Source organism: Mirounga leonina, unplaced genomic scaffold (genome assembly GCF_011800145.1).
Source record: "Mirounga leonina isolate KUSES-001 unplaced genomic scaffold, KU_Mleo_1.0 Mir_101609, whole genome shotgun sequence".
Lineage (NCBI taxonomy): Eukaryota > Metazoa > Chordata > Mammalia > Carnivora > Phocidae > Mirounga > Mirounga leonina.
Window position 1 is genome coordinate 3929315 of NW_023270164.1, and position 23286 is coordinate 3952600.

At 38.6% G+C, this 23286-nt stretch overlaps 1 protein-coding gene across 2 annotated transcripts in view; it reads left to right on the plus strand.

Annotated features, from left to right (window-relative positions):
- The window catches only part of OTC (ornithine carbamoyltransferase), a 64113-nt gene that overhangs the window by 23547 nt on the left and 17280 nt on the right, over positions 1-23286 (plus strand). For both annotated transcript variants that reach the window (XM_035003038.1, XM_035003029.1), the window contains 3 exons: positions 1382-1469; positions 20839-20992; positions 22912-23034. In XM_035003038.1, the coding sequence (XP_034858929.1) occupies positions 1382-1469; positions 20839-20992; positions 22912-23034 (365 nt within the window). The remainder of the gene's footprint in view (positions 1-1381; positions 1470-20838; positions 20993-22911; positions 23035-23286) is intronic.

A 23286-nucleotide genomic window follows, 5' to 3' on the forward strand; every position in this document is an offset into this window, starting at 1 on the left:
CTATAAAATTCTTTTTTTAAATTTTATTTTATTATGTTATGTTAACCACCATACATTACACCATTAGTTTCTGATGTAGTGTTCCATGATTCATTGTCTGTGTATAACACCCAGTGCTCCATTCAGTATGTGCCCTCTTTAACACCCATCACCAGGCTAACCCATCCCCCCACCCCCCTCCCCTCTAGAACCCTCAGTTTGTTTCTCAGAGTCCATAGTCTCTCATGGTTCGTCTTCCCCTCCGATTCCCCCCCTTCATTTTTCCCTTCCTACTATCTTCTTTTTTTTTTTTTTAACATATAATGTATTATTTGTTTCAGAGGTACAGATCTGTGATTCATCAGTCTTACACAATTCATAGTGCTCACCATAGCACATATCCTCCCCAATGTCCATCACCCAGCCACCCCATCCCTCCCACCCCCCACCACACCAGCAACCTTCAGTTTGTTTCCTGAGATTAAGAATTCCTTATATCAGTGAGGTCATATGATACATGTCTTTCTCTGTTTGACTTATAAAATTCTTATATAGTAATATCTACTGTGTTTTTGTTAGAGTCAAGGTTTCAATGGAAGAATGTTTATAAAGTGCCAGCACATGGTAGTGCTCTGTGAATAGTCATTGCTAGAGTCAGAACATAGTACCCTCTAGCTAAAAACCATTTGCTCTGGGCATATTTAAGAGAACACTCTTAAACTGTATAAGATAGGTAGAATATAATTATTTCATTCCATTTCAGAAGGAACTACTTACTTTATTTTCCTTTTTTTTGGCCTACAAACTCTGTCAAGGTATAAAACATTCCCATTACCCTAGGAAGTTCACCAGTGTTCCTTCCCAGGTACCCACCCTCTCCAGAAGCAACTGCTCTTTTAATTTCCGCCACTCTCTGGTAGTTTTGCCTGTTCCAGAACTTCATATAAATGGAATTATACATTATCTACTCTTTTGTATGTAGCTTCTTTCATCTAGCATAATGTTTGGGAGATTCATCCATGTTGTATATATTAGTAGCTCATTCCTCTTTATTACTGATTAGTATTCCACTGTAATTCACGATGAATATCATCATATATTTTAAAGAACCAAAACCAGGCATGGCCTCCAAAAGGAAACAATGCCCCATTATTGCCAGGTTCTGAACAATAGGGTGGAGAAATGGACACACACCTGAAGGAGAGTTGGGTGTACAGAAAATTTCATCTACCTCTCTCAGTTCCTCATTTTGCTTTGCCTGGGAATTCCCTAGCAGAGATGTTACAGAGCTTTAAAGAGTTTGACTTCTCAGTTGAGATGGTGTCAATTCCTCATAATTTTGTTTTCTACTTTAGTTCTTTTTTTTCAAAGTGCTATTTTTTCCCTTTTTCTTTTATTGTAGGCTTTGCACTTCTGGGAGGACACCCTTGTTTTCTTACCACACAAGATATTCATTTGGGTGTGAATGAAAGTCTCACGGACACAGCCCGGTTTGTAAATCTTCTCTTCAAAGCTTATTTCAGAAGTGATGAATTTCAAAAAGAAAATATGCTTCTCTTTAAATAAGGTTTTTTTTTTTTCTCCCTCTCAGCATCCTTTGTACTGTTCTGTTTCCTCCTTTCTCTCTTTACCTGATGTTCTGAATGCTTCTCCCCTCATCCTCTGGTCACTTTCTATCTGTTAAGATAATTTTTTTCTTAGCAATTTGAAGAGGTTTCTGATTATAAAATTTCAAACTTAGGGAAACCTAGAAAGCGTCAAGTGTAACTCATATTTGACAGTTGAAGAAATAGATGTCCAGGGAAACTGACATGGTCAATGATTCATAACTTAGTTAGCATCCCAGAGCAGGTAATACTATTAACAGCTAACATTTATTGAGCATTTATTATTTGTTAGGCATTGTTCTAACTCACTTAATCCTATAACAACCCAAATAGATTGGCATAACGAGGTGAAACAACTTAATTAGGAATGTACTAGCTACTATAACATAAAATCTCAAAATGTCAGCATTGGGTGTTATACGCAAACAATGAATCATGGAACACTACATCAAAAACTAGTGAGGTATTGTATGGTGATTAATATAACATAATAAAATAAAATAAAATAAAAATGTCAGTGGCTAACATAGTGTGGATATTCCTGATTGGTAAGAGGGAAGGATTAATTATTCATGTGGCCCTTCAGGGACTCTGAATGAGAATGGCTCTACCATTTTCAGCGTGAGCCTCCAAGGTTGTTCTGGGTGTTAACATCCCATCAGGACCTAGGGGAAGAGAGGATGGAGATGGGATACTTGCTTCAAACTCATCTTAGCAGAGAAGTGACACAATCACATCCACTCCCATTCTATTGGCAAGTACTAGTAGCTCACCCCTACTCAGATGAAAGTAGAAGTAGGAAAAGCCTCTTAACAATTATATTATAAAGACTGAAACATAGGCCCCCTGATTCCCCATGCAATGCTGTCACCATTATATCATGTTTGGTTGAGAAATACAAAGCAAATGTCTTTGTTTAAATATTTCGCCCTTGATATCAAAGACTAATGACTTTTTTTTCCTGAAAATGATGTGCCATCAGTAACTCCTCGCAACACTACTTTTTATGGTACCTGCTCTAGTATATACTAAAGAATCTACCCCATTTGAATTGCTAAAGAGATTTGAAATAACTCATCTTTAAGTCTTTTAGTGACATTATTTCAGATGGACAATGTTAGTATTAAGAAGTGTGGCATTCATCTTCTGGATGCATGGAACTAAAAGAATAAATAAACATAAATGAGTTTTTTTTTTCCAACTATGCTGCCACTGACTGGGATTACATTTGCCTACTAATTCTGCTTCCACAAAAGTAAACTATACTTTACTCAAATACAAATATTACAGGCTGGTTAAGGGATGAAGCCAGGGGCACATCCAGGAGAGAAGTTTCAGTAGGGATCCTCCATATAGAACCAAGAGAACGATGGTGAATAAATCCTGTGTGAAGTAGTGGTTGGAAAAGGATAAAGTTGGAGGAATAGCTGAGCATCCAATAAAGAGTTAAGGAGTGCATATTGGCAGCCAGAAAGAGGTCAGGACCCAGAAATCAGTGGAGTGGGACCCAAAAGCAAGAGACAAATAACCAAGCATGGGTTGAAAGCTGAGAATGAGTATAAACGTGTTCTTTGCTGTGCTTGCTGTCCACACAATTCCCACTTCAAGTCCTTAGTTAGAGGAGCTCTACACAGAACCTGAGAAAAACAATCTGCTCACAAGTTCTAACATAATTGGAACCTTTTAGTCTATATAATTAGTTCCATTGCTACATAGATATATGGATACATAAAAGTGGATCCATAGAATTCATTCTGATCGTTCCATCTTATCCAAAAGACTCTGAATAAAAATAATAGCTCCTCCCTAAAGGATGGGTTTCTTATACTATTATCTCTAAATCTTTGTAAAAACCTTAAAAATTATATATTATTGGCCCAGCTCTATAGACGACAAAACCACGACTCAGAAAAGAAATGGAGCTTAGCAGCTAAATCAGCATTTAGATCATGCTTTTTTCTTTTTCTTTTTTTTTTTTTAAGGCGATGCTGTTTTGACTACCCCTACTACCTCTTATATACAGCCCACAAGAGGGGCAGTGAAATACATTATGGAAAGCATTGGCTTGCATGTCATGAAGTCCCCAAGACCACCCCCATGTTTGATGATTCACTAGGAGGATTCATGGACTCAGCATATAGTCGTAATACTCACAGCTATGATTTATTACAGTGGAAGTATAAGCACAATCAATGAAGGGAAAATGCACATGTAGCAAAGTTCAAGGGAAACCAGGTGCAAGATTCTAAGAGTCCTTTCCCAGTGGAGTCACTCAGGACATGTTTAATTCCCTTAGTAATGAGTTGTGACAACACCTGTGAAATGTTACCAACCAGGGAAGCTCCTTAGAGACTCAGTACCCAGGGTTTTTATTGGGGGCTGATCACATAGCATCCTCTGTTTGACATATACCCAAATCCTGACTCTCAGAAGGAAAGCTGGTGTTCACTTTAAACCATACTGTTTATAAGAAAAAAAATTTAGGCACAGTGAGCCACTCTTATCAGTCCTGGAAACCCTCCCCAAATCAAAGTTCCCAGATGCCATCCAAAGGCCAACCTTACATGCAGGCCTTTCTTTAAAAAAAAAAAAAAATTATTTATTTATTTGAGAGAGAGAGAGAGAGTAGGAGGATGGGCAGATGGGGAGGATCTCAAGCAGACTCTGCTCCACGCTGAGCGCTGAGCCTGACACCAGGTTCGATCTCACAACCCTGAGATCATAACCTGAGCCGAAATCAAGAATCGGACGCTTAAGTGACTGAGCCACCCAGGCGCCCTGACACAGGCCTTTAAAAGGCTATTAGTCAGGCATGGATTGAAAATCACAAAGCTTGAGATCTAGTCCAAGCTTTGCACTTACCTACTGTGACTCATAGCTGAAAACTTCCCTGGTTTATTTTCTATAAGATGAGGGCATTCTGAAAACTTCCCTTAGTTTACTTTTCTATAAGATGAGGGCATTCTGATCCTTAAGGTCCAATTTATACTCTCCAGTGCATGTGAGTGTATTAGATATCAAGTGGTGGTCCTTACACAGAGGTGTATCCAAATGCAGAAAAATGCAGAATTCTGGGCCCCACACTCAGAAATTCTAATTCTACAGTGAGAGCTCAGATCGTTTTGAGGAATCTATATTTTAACAAGCTCCTCAAATGATTCTTTTGCATGGGTGGCTGGACCACACTTTGCGAAACCCTGAATTAGAAGGCTGTGTAGTGATCCTGGGCTGTTGTGCTGTCAATCTATGGTAGTGTGTGAGTGAAGGGAATGGTAAAGAAGGGTCAGCTAATAAAATATGTATATGGTTTCATGATAACTGATTGTGAAGGGTACATTGATAGTGGAGGCAAAATGATTTCAGAGTTGTTATTCTTAAAATATATGTGGACACATTAGCAGAAGCAGAAAAATGAAAGGAGTTTCTGCTTTGGAGAGCAGGTGCTAGATTAGGTATTAGATATGTTGCATTAAAGGCTGAACCTCCAATGCAAATGTCCACAAGCCACCGGAGATAGACCTTGGGTGAAGTTGAGAGCTGGATAAATAGAACTGTAAGCTCAGTGGTAGAAAATGAGCTCCAGAATCTCCCTGTGGGAGAACTGCAGAAAGCTGAACCTTGAGGACAGGTGCAGTTAGGGAAGGGCAGGGAGGAAATGCTTAGGGTACAAGGAGAATAAGGATAGTGCAATAACAGAAGAGGCTGAAATGAGCAATGGGGATGTCAGAAAGAGGGGCACAGTAGCTACTGTGGAATCTGACTTTCTTCTATGTACCCCGTTACTGCTTAATCTGCCAAAATATCTGACAAACAAGATATGGCTGAGATTCAGAAATTCAATAAATCTAAATTGAAGAAGACAAGAGAAATCCACTGCCTTTCACAGAAGCAATTGAACTGGAGAAGCAAGGAAGTGAATCTTAATGACATCTACCCTGCCAATATGCACCGTACAATCCATAGCAATTGCCTCTTTGCTTTCTGTGGAAGTCCAACTTTGTAAGATGCAGAGATTGGATGATGTTTAAATGACAGTGCTGGCCTTTTCAAATCAAGAGAATAGTGCACGCCTCACACTGATTGATGGTGTTGCTTCTCCATCTGCCTGTGTGGCTACTTTGGGGGCCTGGTGGAATGAAAACAGTGACTGCCCATTGGTGAAAGGAGAACCTAAGGGGGAATACAGTGAATGTGGCAAAAGGAAAAAAAAAAAAAGAAGGCAAAACTGGGCTAGTCTCCTAAAAGCTGTTAAGTGCAATTTCCAAAGTGTTAATTATTTAGTCAAATGATTTAATTATTTGTTTATTCAAAAATATTTATTGAATGCTTAGTTTTTCTTCCAGGAATTGTTTTAGCACTGACAATAAAACGCTGATCAAATCAAACAAAATCCTTGTTTGAGTGGAAATTATAGTTCAGTGGAAGAGGGCTTTCACTAAACAAAGAAATAAAGCATGAATAGAATAGCAGGTTGGGATACGTGCTATGATGAAGCAAAAGCAGGGTGATCTGTGGGTGGGGTGGGGCTGACTTTCGATAGCGTGGTCAGGAAAGGCCTCTCTCCGAGGAGCTGACAGTTGAGAACTGACTGAAAAGGCAGAGGCACGTATGCAAACCTGTGGGAAAATGCATCGCAGATAGAAAGAACTGCTGCTACAAAAGCTTAAGGCAAGAACAAGTTTAATGTATCCAGGAAGAGAAGGACAGCAAGCAATGTTTTAAAATTTGCAAGTAAACATATTTTAGATCTTCAGATAATTAAAAAAGTACCCTTACAAGTTGGTCCTGTCTTAGCCACCAAAGGAAAGATAAATCAGACCAAGAAGCACCTAAATACACATTCAAAATAAAACGTATTGCTCTTTACTTTCTTGACTACAAGAATAAAACCTGTCCACTCTTCAAAATATTGTGGGCAAATTCTCCTTAGCTGAGTCTGAGTTCAGTATTGTGTAATCTGAGGGTGCTAATGGGGAATAAGGGGAGCACTGAGATGGAGCTGTTGGTTGATACTGTGGAAGAGCTGGTGTGTCGGGTTCCCTAAGATCACCCCCAGGTTCAAGAATTCATTAGGAAGGCTCACTCATAGGACACAACATATGGTCATACTAATGGCTAAGATCCATTACCAAAAAAACCAAAACAAACAAACAAACAAACAAAAACATACAAAGGAAAATCAGCAAAGGAAAAAGGTGCATGGGGCCAAGTTCAGGGGAGACCAGGCACAAGCTTCCAAGGGTCCTCGCCCTGTGGAGCCACACAGGACGTGCTTAATTCCCCCCAGCAATGAGTTGTGTCAACACATGTGAAATGTTGTCTATCAGGAAAGCTTATTAGAGACTCAGTGCCCAAGATTTTTATTGAGGGCTGGCGACATAGGCACCCTCAGGCTAGCATAAACCCAAATTCTAGACTCCCAGAAGGAAGGGAAGTTTCCGGTATAATCCATAGTATTTATACAATTTAGGCAGTGAGCCATCCTTACTATTTCCAAGAATGGTGGAACCCTCCAGAAGACCAAGTTCCCAGATGCCAGCCAAGGGCCAACCCTGCAAGTAGGTCTTTCAAAAACAGCCATCTCAGGACTGCTGTGTTAACTCATGTTTTGCACCGCTGGCTTCTCATCCCTTCTGGATTTTGCTAAATGTCCTTTACCTAGATACACTCTAACTGGTAAGGGAGTATATATTGCATCCATGGAAGGAGAGCCCCAAGAATTAAACTGTTTCCTCAGTTCAGTGTGGATCCCTGTAGGGCCAAGCTCCCAACAGACAGAATCAATCATTGCTCACTTCCCTCTTTTGAAAAGTCTCTTAGCAATTCTTTTCCATCCCTAACATATCATAAGACACAAAAAATACGTATTTTTTCATTTAAATTTGCTTCAGATTTGAGGGTGTTTTCAGATTTTGGCAATTCTCTGGTGCTCTACTGGGGTTAGAGTCCCACTCTTAACCTCTAAGCCTTCACTCTGGGCTTGTCCTTTTAGATGTGACACCCAGAAGTGACACCTTAGCATGACTGAGATCATGGATTCCTTGGAAGTTTAAAATTGGATGGAACTTCGCAACGCCATGGGACATTATCTCTCCATGTTCAAGGCTTTCTGTGTCTTCCATAATGATGGCTGTTGGTGTCTAATGCTCTGAGTCCGCCGTTGAAAGGGGTATAATAACTTTACACTCATCTTCACTTTCATACAGCACCTAGTGATGCAGCCTCAGGAACGATGTGTATGAAAGGCTCCACAGAAAACCAAACAGTGTAACCTTGTTCTACTCTATTTTCCTTATAGACATAATTAACTTACAGTAGCAATGGCTAAAATGTGTTCCACCAATGTAAAACTAGTAGAAAGGAAAATCAGCAGAAACTACTGTATTTCTTAGGGCTGCCATACAAATGACCACAAGCTTGGTGGCTTAAAACAATAGAGATTATTTATTCGCTCACAGTTCTGGAGGCTAGAAGTCCAGAATCAATGTGTCAGCAAAGCCATGCTGCCTCTGAAGGCTCTGGGTAGAATCCTTCCTTGCCTTGCCTAGCTTCTGATGGCTCTCGGCAATCCTTGGTGTTCCTTGGCTTGTAGCTGCATCCCTCCAAACTCTGCCTCCATGTTCACCTGGGCATCTTCTCTGTATGTCTCTGCGTATCCCCTCCTCTTCTTATGAGGATATTGGTTATCGGATGTAGGGCCCACCCTACTCCAGTATGACCTCATCTTAACTCATTACCTCTGCAAAGACCCTATTTCCAAACAAGGTCACATTTTGAGTTTCCAGGTGGATATGAATTTAGGGGACACCATTCAACCCACTACACAATCACACATCCAAATGCCCCTGCAACAGCATGGAAAGGTTTCAAATCATAGTCATTCTGACAGCTCAAATAATGGAAGTTATAGAGGGATTTGTGGATGAGACACAGTCCTCAAGAGAAGGAGTGAACCACTATCATATTGAAAGGAATGTTTTAAAAAAGCTGGAATACTATTATCGAAGGTATTTATACAAGTGATATTAAGACCGAAAAAGGCAATCTTAGATTTCTTACTAAAACATTTTAAAATATTGCACCTAATTAGGTACTAATAAATTGATATATCTATAAATTGAAAATATGGTATCTCCATGAATCTTTACAGAGGTCACCAAAAAGCTAGCAGGCATGGCTGTTTTATGTTCTTGGGTAAATGGTAACAAAATTCAGTCCTTCACAACGTGAACTATGACTCTTCATAGTATAGAGGCAGTTTCCCATAGTGTAAACTGCAGGGGCTTTGAAGCAAGGTTGGGCTTCAGTTTAAGTCACAACTCATACCACACTGGACTAGTTGCTTCTGAGTCTTAGGTTCCTCAGCTGTAAAATGGAGGTACAAATACTTATCTCAATGAGTTACATGAGGATGAATGAGATAATGGTTATAAGGGACAGGCACACAGAATAAATTCAAGCAATACTGACTGAACCAAGTTATGGCCTGATTCAATCTCAGTAAAGCTCTAATTTAATTCGAGACATCACTGTGGTTTCATAGTCAGCTTACAGTGACCCAACACTGAAATTCCTATAGCACATTTTGAGGAGGTCATTCTCAATGCCATTATGCCCTACCCATTTATCCCTAAGGTCCTCAAAACTAGGCACTAATACCTAAGTCAAAATAATCTGGCCATTATAGAAGCTTTCATGAATAAATTGCATGTGGCAATTATTCAACATCCCTGGATTTCTTCTAACACCAGCCCATTTGAGAGGAGCCCATCTGCATTTGCTAAAGGTATTATTTTGTGTCTTCATTGTTCTTATATTGATATAACTAAAATTATAACCTGGGTAGAGACATCAGAGCACTGGAATATTCTCCATCCTGGAGGGAGACTCAGTTAACCAGTTTATTCCTTGACCAATTTACTTTGGGGATAAAGTTTATGCCTCCTCTAAGGCCTTGGCCTGCTTCAATAAAAAATAAAAATAGGAACTATCCATTTTTTAATAATTATAGATTTCTCCGTGGTATTATGCATAGCCAAAAATTCCTCCCACTGCTTGCCAGTCAGCTATTCAACTAACTGGAGGTGTCACTGATAACAAACTGGAATTTAGGGGGCACACAATCTGATTCAAGGCAGGATAAGGACAAAAGGAAGAATGCGTGGAAGGACCCCATGAGAATACAAGTTCCGTTTGCTTTTGGCTTTTGCAACACATTCACCATGTTCCAATACATTTAGGAACAATTCAACTTCTAACAGCATCAGGATTATTGTATGATCGTCCATCTCACTCACCAGTATCCATGTTTGCTCTTAAGATCTGGCCCAGGACACTATTGATGTTTTCTTTTCTGTTTTGTTGATTGTTTTGTTTTGGGGGTGTTTGTTTTGTTTTAGTGTCTGTTCACCCAACCACATAGACTCTGCATCAGGCCTTCCTGGGGACATGGGGGACTTTGCTTACGGTATTTTTTGCTTTGTTTTGCTTTGTTTTGTTTTGGCCTTCTGGGGGTTTTAATTAATTCCTAAAAAAGTTTTGATCTTACACCAAAGGTAAAAATATCAAAGAATAATAGAAATTCGAGGTCAGAAAGGTCTTTATGGGTTATTTAGATCAGCCATCCTTTTCATGCCTCCTCCACACCATTTCTTCAAAATTGTCCTCGAGTTTGCATGAAAATATCCACTATCAGGGCACTCTACATATCATGCGATCTTGTCTCATTTTTATGCAGTCTGACTGTTCTGATAAGAGTTTATACAAACTGCCTGAAAGTTCTCTTCTACATTAACTTGAATCGGTCTTACGACTCCTGTCAATGTTCTGCTCTTTCATCTCTTTATAAACTCATTTTGAGTTTCGAACTTTTAATATGTTCGAAGGCTTCAATTCATTGCAGTTATTATTCTTATTGTTGCTCAAATTACCCCATATTTGGCCAATGTGATCCATCCTCAAGTTGGCTACTGGGTCATTTTGACATAACTCTATCAGGCTTTGATAACGCCCTTGCTTTTTGATATGGCAAAATGTTCCAGGCTCATCTTATACATTTCTTTACCAAGGCTAAGAATTAGCCATTGCTCTAAGAAGCCTTAATTCATTCTCAATTACTTTCAAAATCATGTTTGGAAGAAATGTTCTTTTTTGAATGATATGAGGTTTTTTCCCTTGGTTATTATAGTAATCATCCTTTTGGTAGAAAATACTAAAAGAGATAGAAAAATATAGATAGAACCAATACTGCCATCATCCTGAAATAATCAATGTTAACATTTTATCTCCTGAACCATCTTTCCATTTAAAGTCCTATGCCTCAGAAAAGAGGTGATGGGGGTAGGGGTAGGGGGAATAGACCACATTTTAAACATTTAAGTAAAATCAAGTTGAATAGATGTTTTAACTTGTGGATTGTTTTTTATAAACCCTAATATTGGCCATTGAACATTCAGAGGAAAGTGATACATATGAGAAACTTTAACTTTGGGTAATTCGGATTGTGCAAAAGCTGTTTTGCTACCATCGTTGACAGAGGCCCAAGATTGTCTACAAAGCTGCAGGAATCCACCAAATGGCAAACAGAACTCTATATATTCAATGGAAATGAAAAGGGACAAAAATCAAGTCATTATAGAGCTAGAGAGAGTATTTTAACTTGTCAGCCTTTCATTTGTAGCACATATAACTCAGCTCTTACAATGCTTAAAGCTGGGGTTTCAAATTGATGGAGAGGCACAGAAAGCCCAGATTACCGTTAATGGCTCTGTAAGTCCAGCTCTAGTTATAGCTTTGTCATTGTTTCCAGTGAAAAGGTTTTTTGTTTGTTTGTTTGTTTTTTTAAAAAGATCTTTAGTAACCTGGAAGAAGAAAAATAAGAGTGGTAATTTCTTTATGATTTATAGCAACTTTAAACATTAAGTAGAAAGCAGCATCATTGACAAAATAATAGAACCAAGTAAGTAAAGGTCTTTACTATCTTTGTTTCCATAAGTGATTCCAGTGTGAAAACAATCTGGGAGCTGTTCCTTTGCCCCTTGTATCATTAATTCTATTTCACCTTCAGCTTCTGTGGTGGAAGGATAGAAGTGGCATTTTCTATCAAGCTTTGTCGTACTCCCTTTTGCCCAGAGATGCTTGAATGTCCACGGGGCTTTCTGTGCCTAAAGCCATGGACCCTACTTTTTGTACTTTGTTGACAGTCCAAAATATTAATCTTATGAATTTATCAAGCATTTGGCATTCCTTTAAACATAAAAGAGTTAGCATTCCTTGGTGGTTCTCCACGTGTGGTCCCCAAGCCAGCAGCATAAGCAGTGTCTGGGAGTTTGTTAGAAATGCAAGTTCTTTGGGGCCCCAACCCACACCTACTGCAGTCAAATGCTCTACCACTGAGCTATACCCCCAGCCCACACCTACTGAATCAGAAACCCAACTGACTGTGTTCCAACAAGCCCGCCTGGTGATTCTGACGTGTGTTCAAGTTTCAGAACAACTGCTTTAAACAGTCACATACTACTTAACCAATAAATCAAATACATATTAAATGAACAAAACAAGTCTCCTCAACCGTTTGAACACCGATTGCAAACTTAAATCAAATGCTTTTAAACATTTAACTTAATCACAAGCCTAGCATTTTTGATTTCCTTGGATGCTCTGAACATTGTAAAAAGGAAAAGACACAGATAAAATAGCCCATTGATTACAGAGCTGATTAATATTTTAACAACAAAACTGGGCACCACGCTATAAATATCATAGATGTTGTTTTACATTCTTATCCCTACTTTTATTCTTATCCTTATATGGCCCTGGAATTGAAACTTCTCTACATTGCTGGTTTGTTAGGAATTCTACAAAAGACTACTCTGACACCTTTTCAGGACTTATCTCTGTAATTTTACCAAACTGGGAAGGAAGAAAAAAAAAAAAAGAGTATCTCAGGAGGGTAGGGAATGCAGGTTAAGTGGATTGCTGAACACTCAGTTTTGGTTGGGTTGTGGTAGTTCAAGATGAACTAAACTCACATGGCTGGCCACGAGGCTGAATATATTTTTAGCACATCACTTTCACTTTTTAGCATGGATCTATATTGGTTTCCTATTGGTGCCTTAACAAATTACCACACACTAAGTGACTTCAAACAACACAAATTTTTATCTTATACTTCTGGAGGTCAGATGTCTAAAATGAGGCCACAGGTTTGTGTTCCTTCTGGAGGCTCCAGGGGAGAATTCAAGTCCTTACCCTTTCCAGCCTTCCTCCATCTTCAAAGCCAGCAGCACAGCTAGCTAGCATCTTCTCTCTTTTCTGACTGACCTCTTGCCTCTCTCTTATGAGGACCTTGTAATTATATTGGGCCCACCCCAGGATAATCTCTCTGTCTCAAGACCCTTAATTTAATCATATCTACAAAATTCCTTTTGCCATCTAAGGTAACCTAATCACAGGTTCTGGGTATGAGGACATGGGCATGTTTGGGTGGGGCAAGACTCTGTCTACCATAGGATTCTGATTTTAGTTTTTTCATACAGATTCTGACTTTTCACAGAAATTAAAAGATAAGGTATCCTTTAGGTTTTATTTTCTTTGTTTTTCATCTCTGGCAGACCCACCGCAATTTCTTCATGATATATTAACCTGGCCTGGTTTGGATATTTTAAAATATATGCCTTTCTTAATGACATTGTTTTATAATTAGTCGGGTCATCAAGAAGTTTTATTCCCAGGGAGGCAGGAAGGTGAGTCTGAAAATTTAGATTCTTCTTCAGGACAGTTAACTAAGTTATTTTGGAATAAATGGTCGTATCGTCTTTCTAACTGGAAACTGTATATGGCAACTGGTGCTAGTTAACTGCTAGACTCCTTTTCTACTTCACTTTATATAAAACCTCAATGCTGATGGCATCTGCTCATTTATGTTAGTTTCTACCATTTCTAGGAATTTGGCTTATAAGTTAATGTAATTCTTTGTGATTTACACACATTAAAAATGGTATGTATCTATGCTTTATAAACAGAAATATACTAATGGATCATTGAACACTACATCAAAACTAATGATGCACTATACAGTGGCTAACTGAACATAAAAAAAAAAAGAAATATACTTAACAGGAACCCATAAAAGATCTATCTGTATATATAGTTATATATAAACACCTTCTTACTTAGTAAATAAATTCAAATGTACATGGTAATAGTCATTCTTCACTGATACTACAATTATATTTTTGTACATTTTCTTGTATTAACTCTTTATTAGCATGATGGACTTTTACAAGTGCAACTTGTTTTATTTGATGATTTTTATTACTATAGGTGATCACAACTTGACAAATGGGAGCCTCTTTAAGTTGATTTTTTTTCCTTTTAGCACTGCCTCTACCATTTTAAAATCGCTTTTGCCTCCTGGAAACAACAGGGTCTTATAGATCTATACTGATTTTGTCCAGCCTAAGGACATAGAATCGACTCTCCTGTAATAGTTTCTGGTTCCCCCTTTTTTTTTTCTTAATAGAACAATATTAAGACCAAATTCTGGGCACTAGGGATACTTAGAAGTGTTGAAGAGGAAAAGATTATAGCTATTGCTGCTGCCATGGGACTGTTCCTGGTAGTGACTGAGCTGAAAGGAAAATATGTCTTTTTTTTTTAAAGATTTTATCTATTTATTTGTTTAGAGAGAGAGAGCAAGTGCACGGAGGGGGAAAGGGAGAGAGAGAGAATCTCAAGCAGATTCCATGCTATGCGTGGAGACTGAGGCAGGGCTCGATCTCACAACCCCAAGATCATGACCTGAGCGGAAATCAAAAGTCGGCCACTCAACCGAGTCACCCATGGCACCCCGAAAATACCTCTTTTATAAGTGTATAAGATCTTGTTCTTTCCAGTATAGCATATCATGTTGTTAGTTCTTACTTTTCTTATACTATGGGATTTCAGCAACTACTAAGACTTTCTGCCTCTCCATTGTTCCATCTCACAGCAGAATATCCCACTCTCCTCCCACCTCCTCTCTCTATTTTTGAGGACAATGGTTCTCAGTCTTGTTTTCATATAGGAATAACTTGGTAAGCTTTAAAAATATCGATGTGAATTCTCCACCATATCTTCGGCTTTAACTTTCCAAAGGGTAGAATATGGCATCAGGATTTTTATACCTCCAGAGGTGATCCTAATGGGTAGTCAAGGTCATGAACCTCTGTTTTAGGTGTTGGGCAACCTCAGTAAAGCAGACCAGGTACTCTCCCATAAGATTCTACCATACAGTTTCCTGGGATACCAAGTCCATATTATAAACAGGGCAAGTAAATGTATGCTTGCCTTTTGGCTGCTTTGCTTTGAGAGCTCTTGGGATTGTTCAAGGGAGGGAACCACAACTGCCCTTTTTCAATCATCTTGAAAACTTCATATCTATAGGGCATTGACTTCTCCAACTGCTGCCCTCATGTCTCCCTCTTTCAGCCTCATCTTTCTGCATTCTTTCCTAATCTTGCTCTAATTACTTCAAGGTTTGCAAGGCCTTGGTTTCCTTATCATTGAGGTTAAGATAACATTTACATGTAATACACACTAAATCTAGCAAAACTCACCAATACATTGTAAAGTTCTTGAAACTGTAAGAGGTTGGAGGCCCATGGTTCTAGCTCCCTAAAATTATTTGAGAAGCTACAATAGAAGTAAAATCGGACTTCCCTTCTGAGATTCTAGAAGGTCAACTGCAATGGTTAATCCAGATTATTTTTTATCCTATTGGTACACAATTTAGGAAGTGATGCATATTTAAAGAAGTCCTTTCCAGTCAAACACTCCTCTACATCTCTCTCTCAGAGGATTTTAGGTATCATAAAGATAACCAATTCTTCTGAAATAGGGAATTGATAAGTGATTACAGTTATAAACCTTAGTGGGATATCTACCTTCATCTAAGTGACTTCATCATGATAGAGTTAAAAGCCTGCATTCCATACCATGAAGCATCAGTATATCTGTACTGGGGAGGCAATTTTTATTAAGATCTTGAAGAAAAGGAAGAAGATTTAAAATTCTTTTAATATAAAGCTTTTGCCTTAGAACAGTGGTTCTCAACGTTTGTAAGGTTATCTGAGTTACCTGGAAAACCTGGTAATAGTACAAAGACCCAGACTTCTCCCCTATTTCAGGAGCTTGGGCCTCTGTAGTTTATTAGTTTTTTATTTAGTTCTGATACACACCAAAGTTTGGGAAACATTGCCATAGGTCATCAGATGGCTCAGGGCCTGGTTATTCTAATGAGGGAGGCCTTAATGGAGTGGATTATTCACTTCTTAGGATTTCAGATGCCTTTTTCCTTCAGTTGAACTAGAAAGCACTCCCTACCAGAGATTATGGACAAAATCCTGTTTTTGTGGGCTGCCATCCCTTGATAGTTTTTTTTGGCCTGGTTAGGGTTCTAAGAAAAGAATGGATGGTACTTTTAAAAATATGGTGGCCTCAATTCTGTCTTTATTAGGCATCTCAAACTTTAACATGAAAATTATCACCTGGAAACCTTGTTAAAATGCAGCTTCAGATTCAGTAAATCCGGGTGGGGCCTGTGATTCTGCAGTTCTTTCTTTCTTTTGTTTCTGGGTGGGGCCTGTGATTCTGTAGTTCTTTCTTTCTTTCTTTCTCTTTCTTTCTCTCTCTCTCTCTTTCTTTTCTGCAGTTCTAACAAGTTCCCAGGTGATAATGATGCTGTTTATCTGAGGAGTGAGGTGCTAGCTTTGGTTGTCAACCTTGGATGCACATTGGAATCTACTGGAAAGTTTTAAAAAATACTGATCCCTAGGTCCTATCCCTAGAGATTCTATTTTTCTGACAATAATTGATAGAGATTATGGTCTGGGCACCAAGAATTAAAAAAAAAAACTCTCTAAGTGACTTTTATATGCAGCAAACATTTGAAAACCCGTCTTAGACATCCATCAAACATCAATTGTTTTGCAAGAGAAACTTAAAGTGGCTCTTTCATTTACCTCTTTCATGCTACAATATACAATGTGTTTAGATAGTTAAGAGCACTGGATTCCAAATCTTGACCCCTCCACTGATGCCCTGCCATGGGAAGTTTTCTTTCTTTCTTTTTTTTTTTTTAAGATTTTATTTATTTATTTGACAGAGAGAGAGAGACAGCGAGAGAGGGAGCACAAGCAGGGGGAGTGGAAGAGGGAGAAGCAGGCTTCCCGCAGAGCATGGAGCCCGATGCGGGCTTCGATCCCAGGACCCTGGGATCATGACCTGAACCCAAGGCAGACACTTAACGACTGAACCACGCAGGCACCCTGGAAGTTTTCATCAGAAGTGGTCAAATAAGAAACATAAAGATAATATAGTGAATTTCATAACCTAATTTAATTCAATTTCAAGGATCATTGTTTCAGATTAGGTCATTCATACCTCTTTTGGCATTAAAATGCCCTTTCTTGGGGTGCCTGGGTGGCTCAGTCGGTTAAGCGTCTGCCTTCAGCTCAGGTCATGATCCCAGGGTCCTGGGATCGAGCCCCGCATCGGGCTCCCTGCTCGGTGGGGAGCCTGCTTCTCCCTCTCCCTCTGCTGCTCCCCCTGCTTGTGCACTCACTCACTCTCTCTCTCTCAATGTCAAACAAATAAAATAAAACCTTTTTAAAATAAAATAAAATAAAATAAAATGCCCTTTCTTTTATTAAATGAAGATATTAACATATTATCTGTGTATAATTGCTTGTTGTTTTATGCCCCTAATTTGCTAAGCAAAAAGTTGGCAATCTTATGATCTCCATGTGTTTTTGGAAATTGTGCTGATCCATGAAATCTGAAAATCTGGGAACTATGGGTATGAGAAATCTATGAAAATTTGAAAAAAATGTGAATATTGTTACAGGGAAATGGTTTTCAGTATTTGATTCTCTAATCTCTGATATTGTTACAGGGAAATGGTTTTCAGTATTTGATTCTCTAATCCCTGGGGGCAAGGAGCTTTTTTAGTGGTTCTTGAATTTTATAAGCACCAACAGTTTTCTACCGATTGAGGTAAATAATATATCTCAGATATATAAGAGGGACTCATTTTCCAAATATATGATAATTAAAATACAAATTTATGAGGACCTTACTGAATATATACTAGCTTTAGTTTTTATGCATTAAAAAATTTTTTTTAATCTTTTTATTCAAGTATAATTAACATACAGTGTTATATTACTTTCAGGTGTACAATATAATGGTTCAACAATTCTATACATTTCTCAGTGCTCACCAAGATAAGTGTACTTTTATCCCCTTTATCTATTTCACCCATCCCTCTACCAACCTCCCCTTCTGGTAGTTTGTTCTCTGTAGTTAAGAGTGTTTTATTGTTTGTCTCTTTTATTTTTTGTTCATTTGTTTTGTTTCTTAAATTCCACATATGAGTGAAATCATATGGTATTTGTCTTTCTCTGACTTATTTCACTTAGCATTATAACCTCTAGATCCATCCATGTTGTTGCAAATGGCAAGATTTCATTCCTTTTATGGCTGAGTAATATTCCATTGTGTGTGGATATATATCTCTATATCACATCTTCTTTACCCATTCATCTATTGGTAGACACTTGTGTTACTTCCATAATTTGGCTATTGTAAGTAATGCTGCAGTAAACAGAGGGGTGCATATATCTTTTTGAATTAATGTTTTTACTTTCTTTGGGTGAGTACCCAATAGTAGAATTACTGGATCATACAGTAATTCTATTTTTAACTTTTTGAGGCATGTTCATTCTCTTTTCCACAGTAGTTGCACAATTTGCATTCCTACCAACTGTGCATCAGCATTCTATTTTTTCCATATCCTTGCGAAAACTTATTATTTCTCATGTTTTTGTTTTTGATTTTAGCCATTTGGACAGGTGTAAAGTGATACCTCATTGTGGTTTGATTTCCATTTCCCTGATGATTAGTGATGTTGAGCATCTTTTCATGTCTGTTGGTCATCTGTATATCTTCTTTGGAAAAATGTCTATTCAGGTCCTCTGCCCATTTTTTAATTGGATTATTTGTGGGTTTTTTTTTTTTTTTGGTGTTGAGTTACAGCTTCTTTTGACATGGTAATAATATCTACTACTTTTTTGATCTCTTACTATGAATAAGGCATTGTACTATACACTTTAAATAGGTAATCTCATGAAATCCTCACAACTCAATAGAATAGATATTATTATTATGATTTTAAAGATGAAGAAACTCAGTCACAGAGAAATTAAATAACATTTCCAAGGTCACACAGCTAATAAGTTACAGAACCAGAATAAGAACCCCAAACCAGATGGTTTATAATCATGACTATATTTACTCTAACTACTATCATGAGAGGCTTTCCAAATTTTTTTGTCATTAAAAAGAATTCTTTAAAACTGGAATGGTTAGAAGCCTCTGTTGTAGAGGTTTCCCTTTAAATAATAAGAAACCAAGATTTTAAACCAAAGGCTATCTTTGCTAGTCTTGCAAGGTTGAAGATTTAGCTGAGGAACCACCATCACTCTGATGCATGGAAAAAAGTTAAAATCTGGATCCCAGGCTTTCCTTCCAGATATTTTCATGTGCAAAGTTGAGGCAATGTGTTGTAATGGTAAGAACATGGACTTTTTTAAGATTGATTTATTTATTTGAGAGAGAGAGAGAACGAGTGGGGAGAAGGGCAGAGGGAAAATCTTCAAGCAGACTCCCCACGGAGCACAGAGCCTGATGTGGGGCTCAATCTCACAACCCTGAGATCATGACCTGAGTGGAAACCAAGAGTCAGACACAACCGAATGAACCACCCAGATGCCCCAAGAACATGGACTTTTGACTTCAATTGACTTTGGGTTGAGTATGAACTCCTCCAACTTAATTAGCTGTGTGATCTGGGGCAAGTTTCTTAACCTCTTTGTGTCTCAGGTCCTTCAGCCATAAAATGAGAATAATAACATCCATCTTTCTGTGTGTTGTTTGAATTCATAGCCATGATTTGGTTCGTGTTGCTTTTTTGGTGGATTTTTGTGTTTACGATGTTGAATACTTTCTGTCTTTTTCAGAGATGCTGATAGCTATACAGGGTGCAGGGACAAAGGCTGAATGCCTTCTCAGGCTTGGCCCCTACAGGAGTTTATTGTGGTCTGTGTCATTCAAGTTCATGGAGAAGTAGACTCCAAAATGGAATTAGAGATGCAAGAGATTTATAGGGTGAAAGAACTGTGAAGGATGAAGGAGGGAGGAAGCAGGAGTAGGCAGGGAAAGCCTTCAGACCACAATGCAGGTCCTACCCCAGTGAAAGGAAAAGAGGGAAGAAGGAGGAGGGTAAAAAGAACCTGAGACTGCAGCACAGCTCTGAGAAAGCCTTGGCCAGGCCAATGGGGGACCTCAGAGCAAAGACTGCGCATTGGAGCAGGCCCATGTCAGGCACAATCGCTCTGCTCTGGTGCCCCCACTGGGCTCAGCCATTGGCTGGGAATAGCGTGGGGGGAGTGTGTCCTTAGTGGAAACCCTACAGCGTATCCCAAAAGTACAGCAGCTGGGGGTTGTCAGCTAATGGGACTCCTCCCAGAAGGTTTCCTCTGGTGCGGCGATCTGCGTGTGTACCTTCATGGCTGCCACACAGGTACTTTCAATTTTACAATGTATACACGTCTGGGGGATGATGTCAAAGAAAATGAGCCACATGCCAGGTCATTAATGTTTCTCTGTATACCTTGTTTTTCGTGTTGTCCCTTTTAAGTTTACCAACTGCCCCTTATCAATTATAATTCATCATCATAACTTGTTAGGCCCACAATTGTTTTCTTATCTCTGTAAAAAGTAGTAAAATCAGTGGTCACTGGATGAGATCAGTGGAACAACATCTGGCTTCTATAATGACTACATGTTCAATATTGCTTTTATTTTTTTTAGATTTTATTTATTTGAGAGAGAGAGATAGTATGAGAGAGAGAGTACAAATGGGGGGAGGCGCAGAGGGAAAGGGAGAAGCAGACTCCCTGCTGAGCAGGGAGCCCTGAGGTGGGGCTGGATCCCAGGACCCTGGGATCATGACCTGAGCCAAATGCAGATGCTTAACCAACTGAGCCACCCAGGCGCCATAATATTAGCTTTTAAATCTGTCATGTTGATAGGTAGCTGTAACTTAGCAAAAATTCTAATTTATTAGCGTTTATTCCTGTTTGAGATCATGTTTAAAGAAGGAATTATTAAGCATGATTAACTTAGATGATCTTTTCTTGGTTTCCTGCAGTGTGTTGTCTAGCATGACAGATGCAGTGCTGGCTCGAGTGTACAAACAATCAGATCTAGATACCCTGGCTAAAGAAGCATCCATCCCAATCATCAATGGGCTGTCAGATTTGTACCATCCTATCCAGATCCTGGCTGATTACCTCACGCTCCAGGTTGGCTTATTTGTTTGCCTTACACAAGCGCAAAATAAATAAGTTGTTCCCGACTAGCTCTAAATGGAATGATTTAAATCATGGTATTGTTGTTTTGTTTTCAAATATCATTTTGGCAAAGAATTATAGTGTATGTGTGAATACTAGATCTCCAAGGGAGACGAGGCATTTAAAAAACAGATCATCAGATCCTTCTGTTCACAACTCAATTCCCAACCTCTTTTAGCAACCCCCCCAAACCCCTCGTCTCTCAATCATTTTGGTTTTTGGTGACATATTTAACACAATGGATGAATAGAGAATGCTGGTGCATACAGAATCGAAAAGCTTTTTTAACCCTACATGTATCCGGCTCTGTGGCTTGGGAGTGAAGACTGGCAGAGTATGCTTTGAATATTCAAAATGGTCAACTACCAGATCACTTTCTGAGAAGGAGGTCGTTTTCTATCATTTTAATAAACTAATTGTTTGAGACTGGAGTTAAGAACATGTAGAATTTATAGAATTGAGGCAAATTTAGCCTTGTCCCCTTAAATTAGAAACTTGAATAACTTTGAAAATATTCATCTCATTTGGTTTGCCACAGCCAATCTACATGGTCTTGCCACCGGGAATCCTGACAACCATGGTTTCTGTGTCGATGGACTGTCCTGGGAAGACAGGGAAAACTGGATAGGTCCATATTTCTCCTTATTTGAATAAGCCACACACATATTAATGTGAAGTTAAACTCAAAATGAAATGGAACTCTTTGGTGATGAGGATAAGATTCATGCAGAGAAGATGATACAGCAATGTCAGATACCAAGTGGCTGCTTGCAGCTGTGGCTTTACATATATGCCAGATAATTTAATGCTTCCCCCTGGGGCTTCATCATTACTAGATTACAAATTTGTTGAAGGACAATAAAATTTTCTATTCACCATATTGTCCCCTGCAGGACCTGGTGCAATGCCTTCATACAGAAGATACTCAAAACAGTAGTTGAATGAATAAATAGCAGCTTATTAAGAACATGGCATCTAAATCAGATGGACTTGGATTTAAATCCAAGGTTCGCCATGTAGTAGTTCTGTATCTCAAAGTTGCTTAGCCTTTCTCTTTTTAAAATATTATCTTTATGAATATATAAAATCTGTGAAACTTACAGACAGTTCAAGAAAAATAAAACAAACATCCTTGTGCCCATTACATAGTTTTGTCAAATCTTACTTTAGAATTTTTTGTTTTCAACAGAGTTGAAGCCTACTGTGTAACTCTCCCTGATTCCATTTCCTTTCACCCCACAAAGAAATTATTATCTTGATGTTTGTATTTATAATTCCCAGGCATGTGTTTATACTTTAACTACACATGTCTATATCTGTAAACAATCAAGAATATTAATGGGCATGTTTTTTAACTTTATATAAATGCAAACATAGACACCATGTTCCACTGTTCCAGATGCATTGTTTCCCCATTCTAATACCAATGAATGTAAGCTCCATAAAGGTAGTGATTTTTTTTTTTTTTTTTGGTCTCCTTTCTTCATTGTTCTCTCTCCAGGGCCAAGGAAAGCTTCTGGACATTGATGGCACTCAATTTGTTGAATGAATGAATGAATGAATGAATACAACAAAGATTCAGATTTGAAATGTATGAAACTATGAGTCTCTGTATGAGTTCATATGATGTCATGGTTTAAGATATTAAGTCGTTTTGCTATTTGTTGTGATTGTACATTCATGTATTGAATTGCTCTGTATAATGCAAAAAAAAAAAAAAAAAAAAAAAACAACCAAAACCTAGTAGTTTATTCATTCCAACAAAGCTTTAAAAATGAGGTGAAGACTGTTTCCTTTATTTTAGCCTTAATAATTTTTTCACGTAAGTGGATTTCCTCCTGGATGTAATCTTCTCCTCCCTTGCCTCTTAGGAACACTATGGCTCTCTGAAAGGCCTCACCCTCAGCTGGATTGGGGATGGGAACAACATTCTGCATTCCATCATGATGAGTGCTGCAAAATTTGGGATGCACCTTCAGGCGGCTACTCCAAAGGTAGGGGGACTTTCTGCCTTGACACTAAGCCCTTCTTAAATGAAAACAACCTCTCTTCCATTCAAGGAAAGCACAGGTGAGCCCACAAACTTAAAGCTACGTTACCAGCCTTACTGTTACAGCTACGTGGCCTCTGGAGTGCCCATTTCCCTCTGGAGTGCCCATTTCCCTCTGGAGTGCCCATTTCCTCTGGAGTGCCCATTTCCCTTCTTGGCTGATGCCTCTCATCTGTGAGGCTTTCCTAAAAGGCTG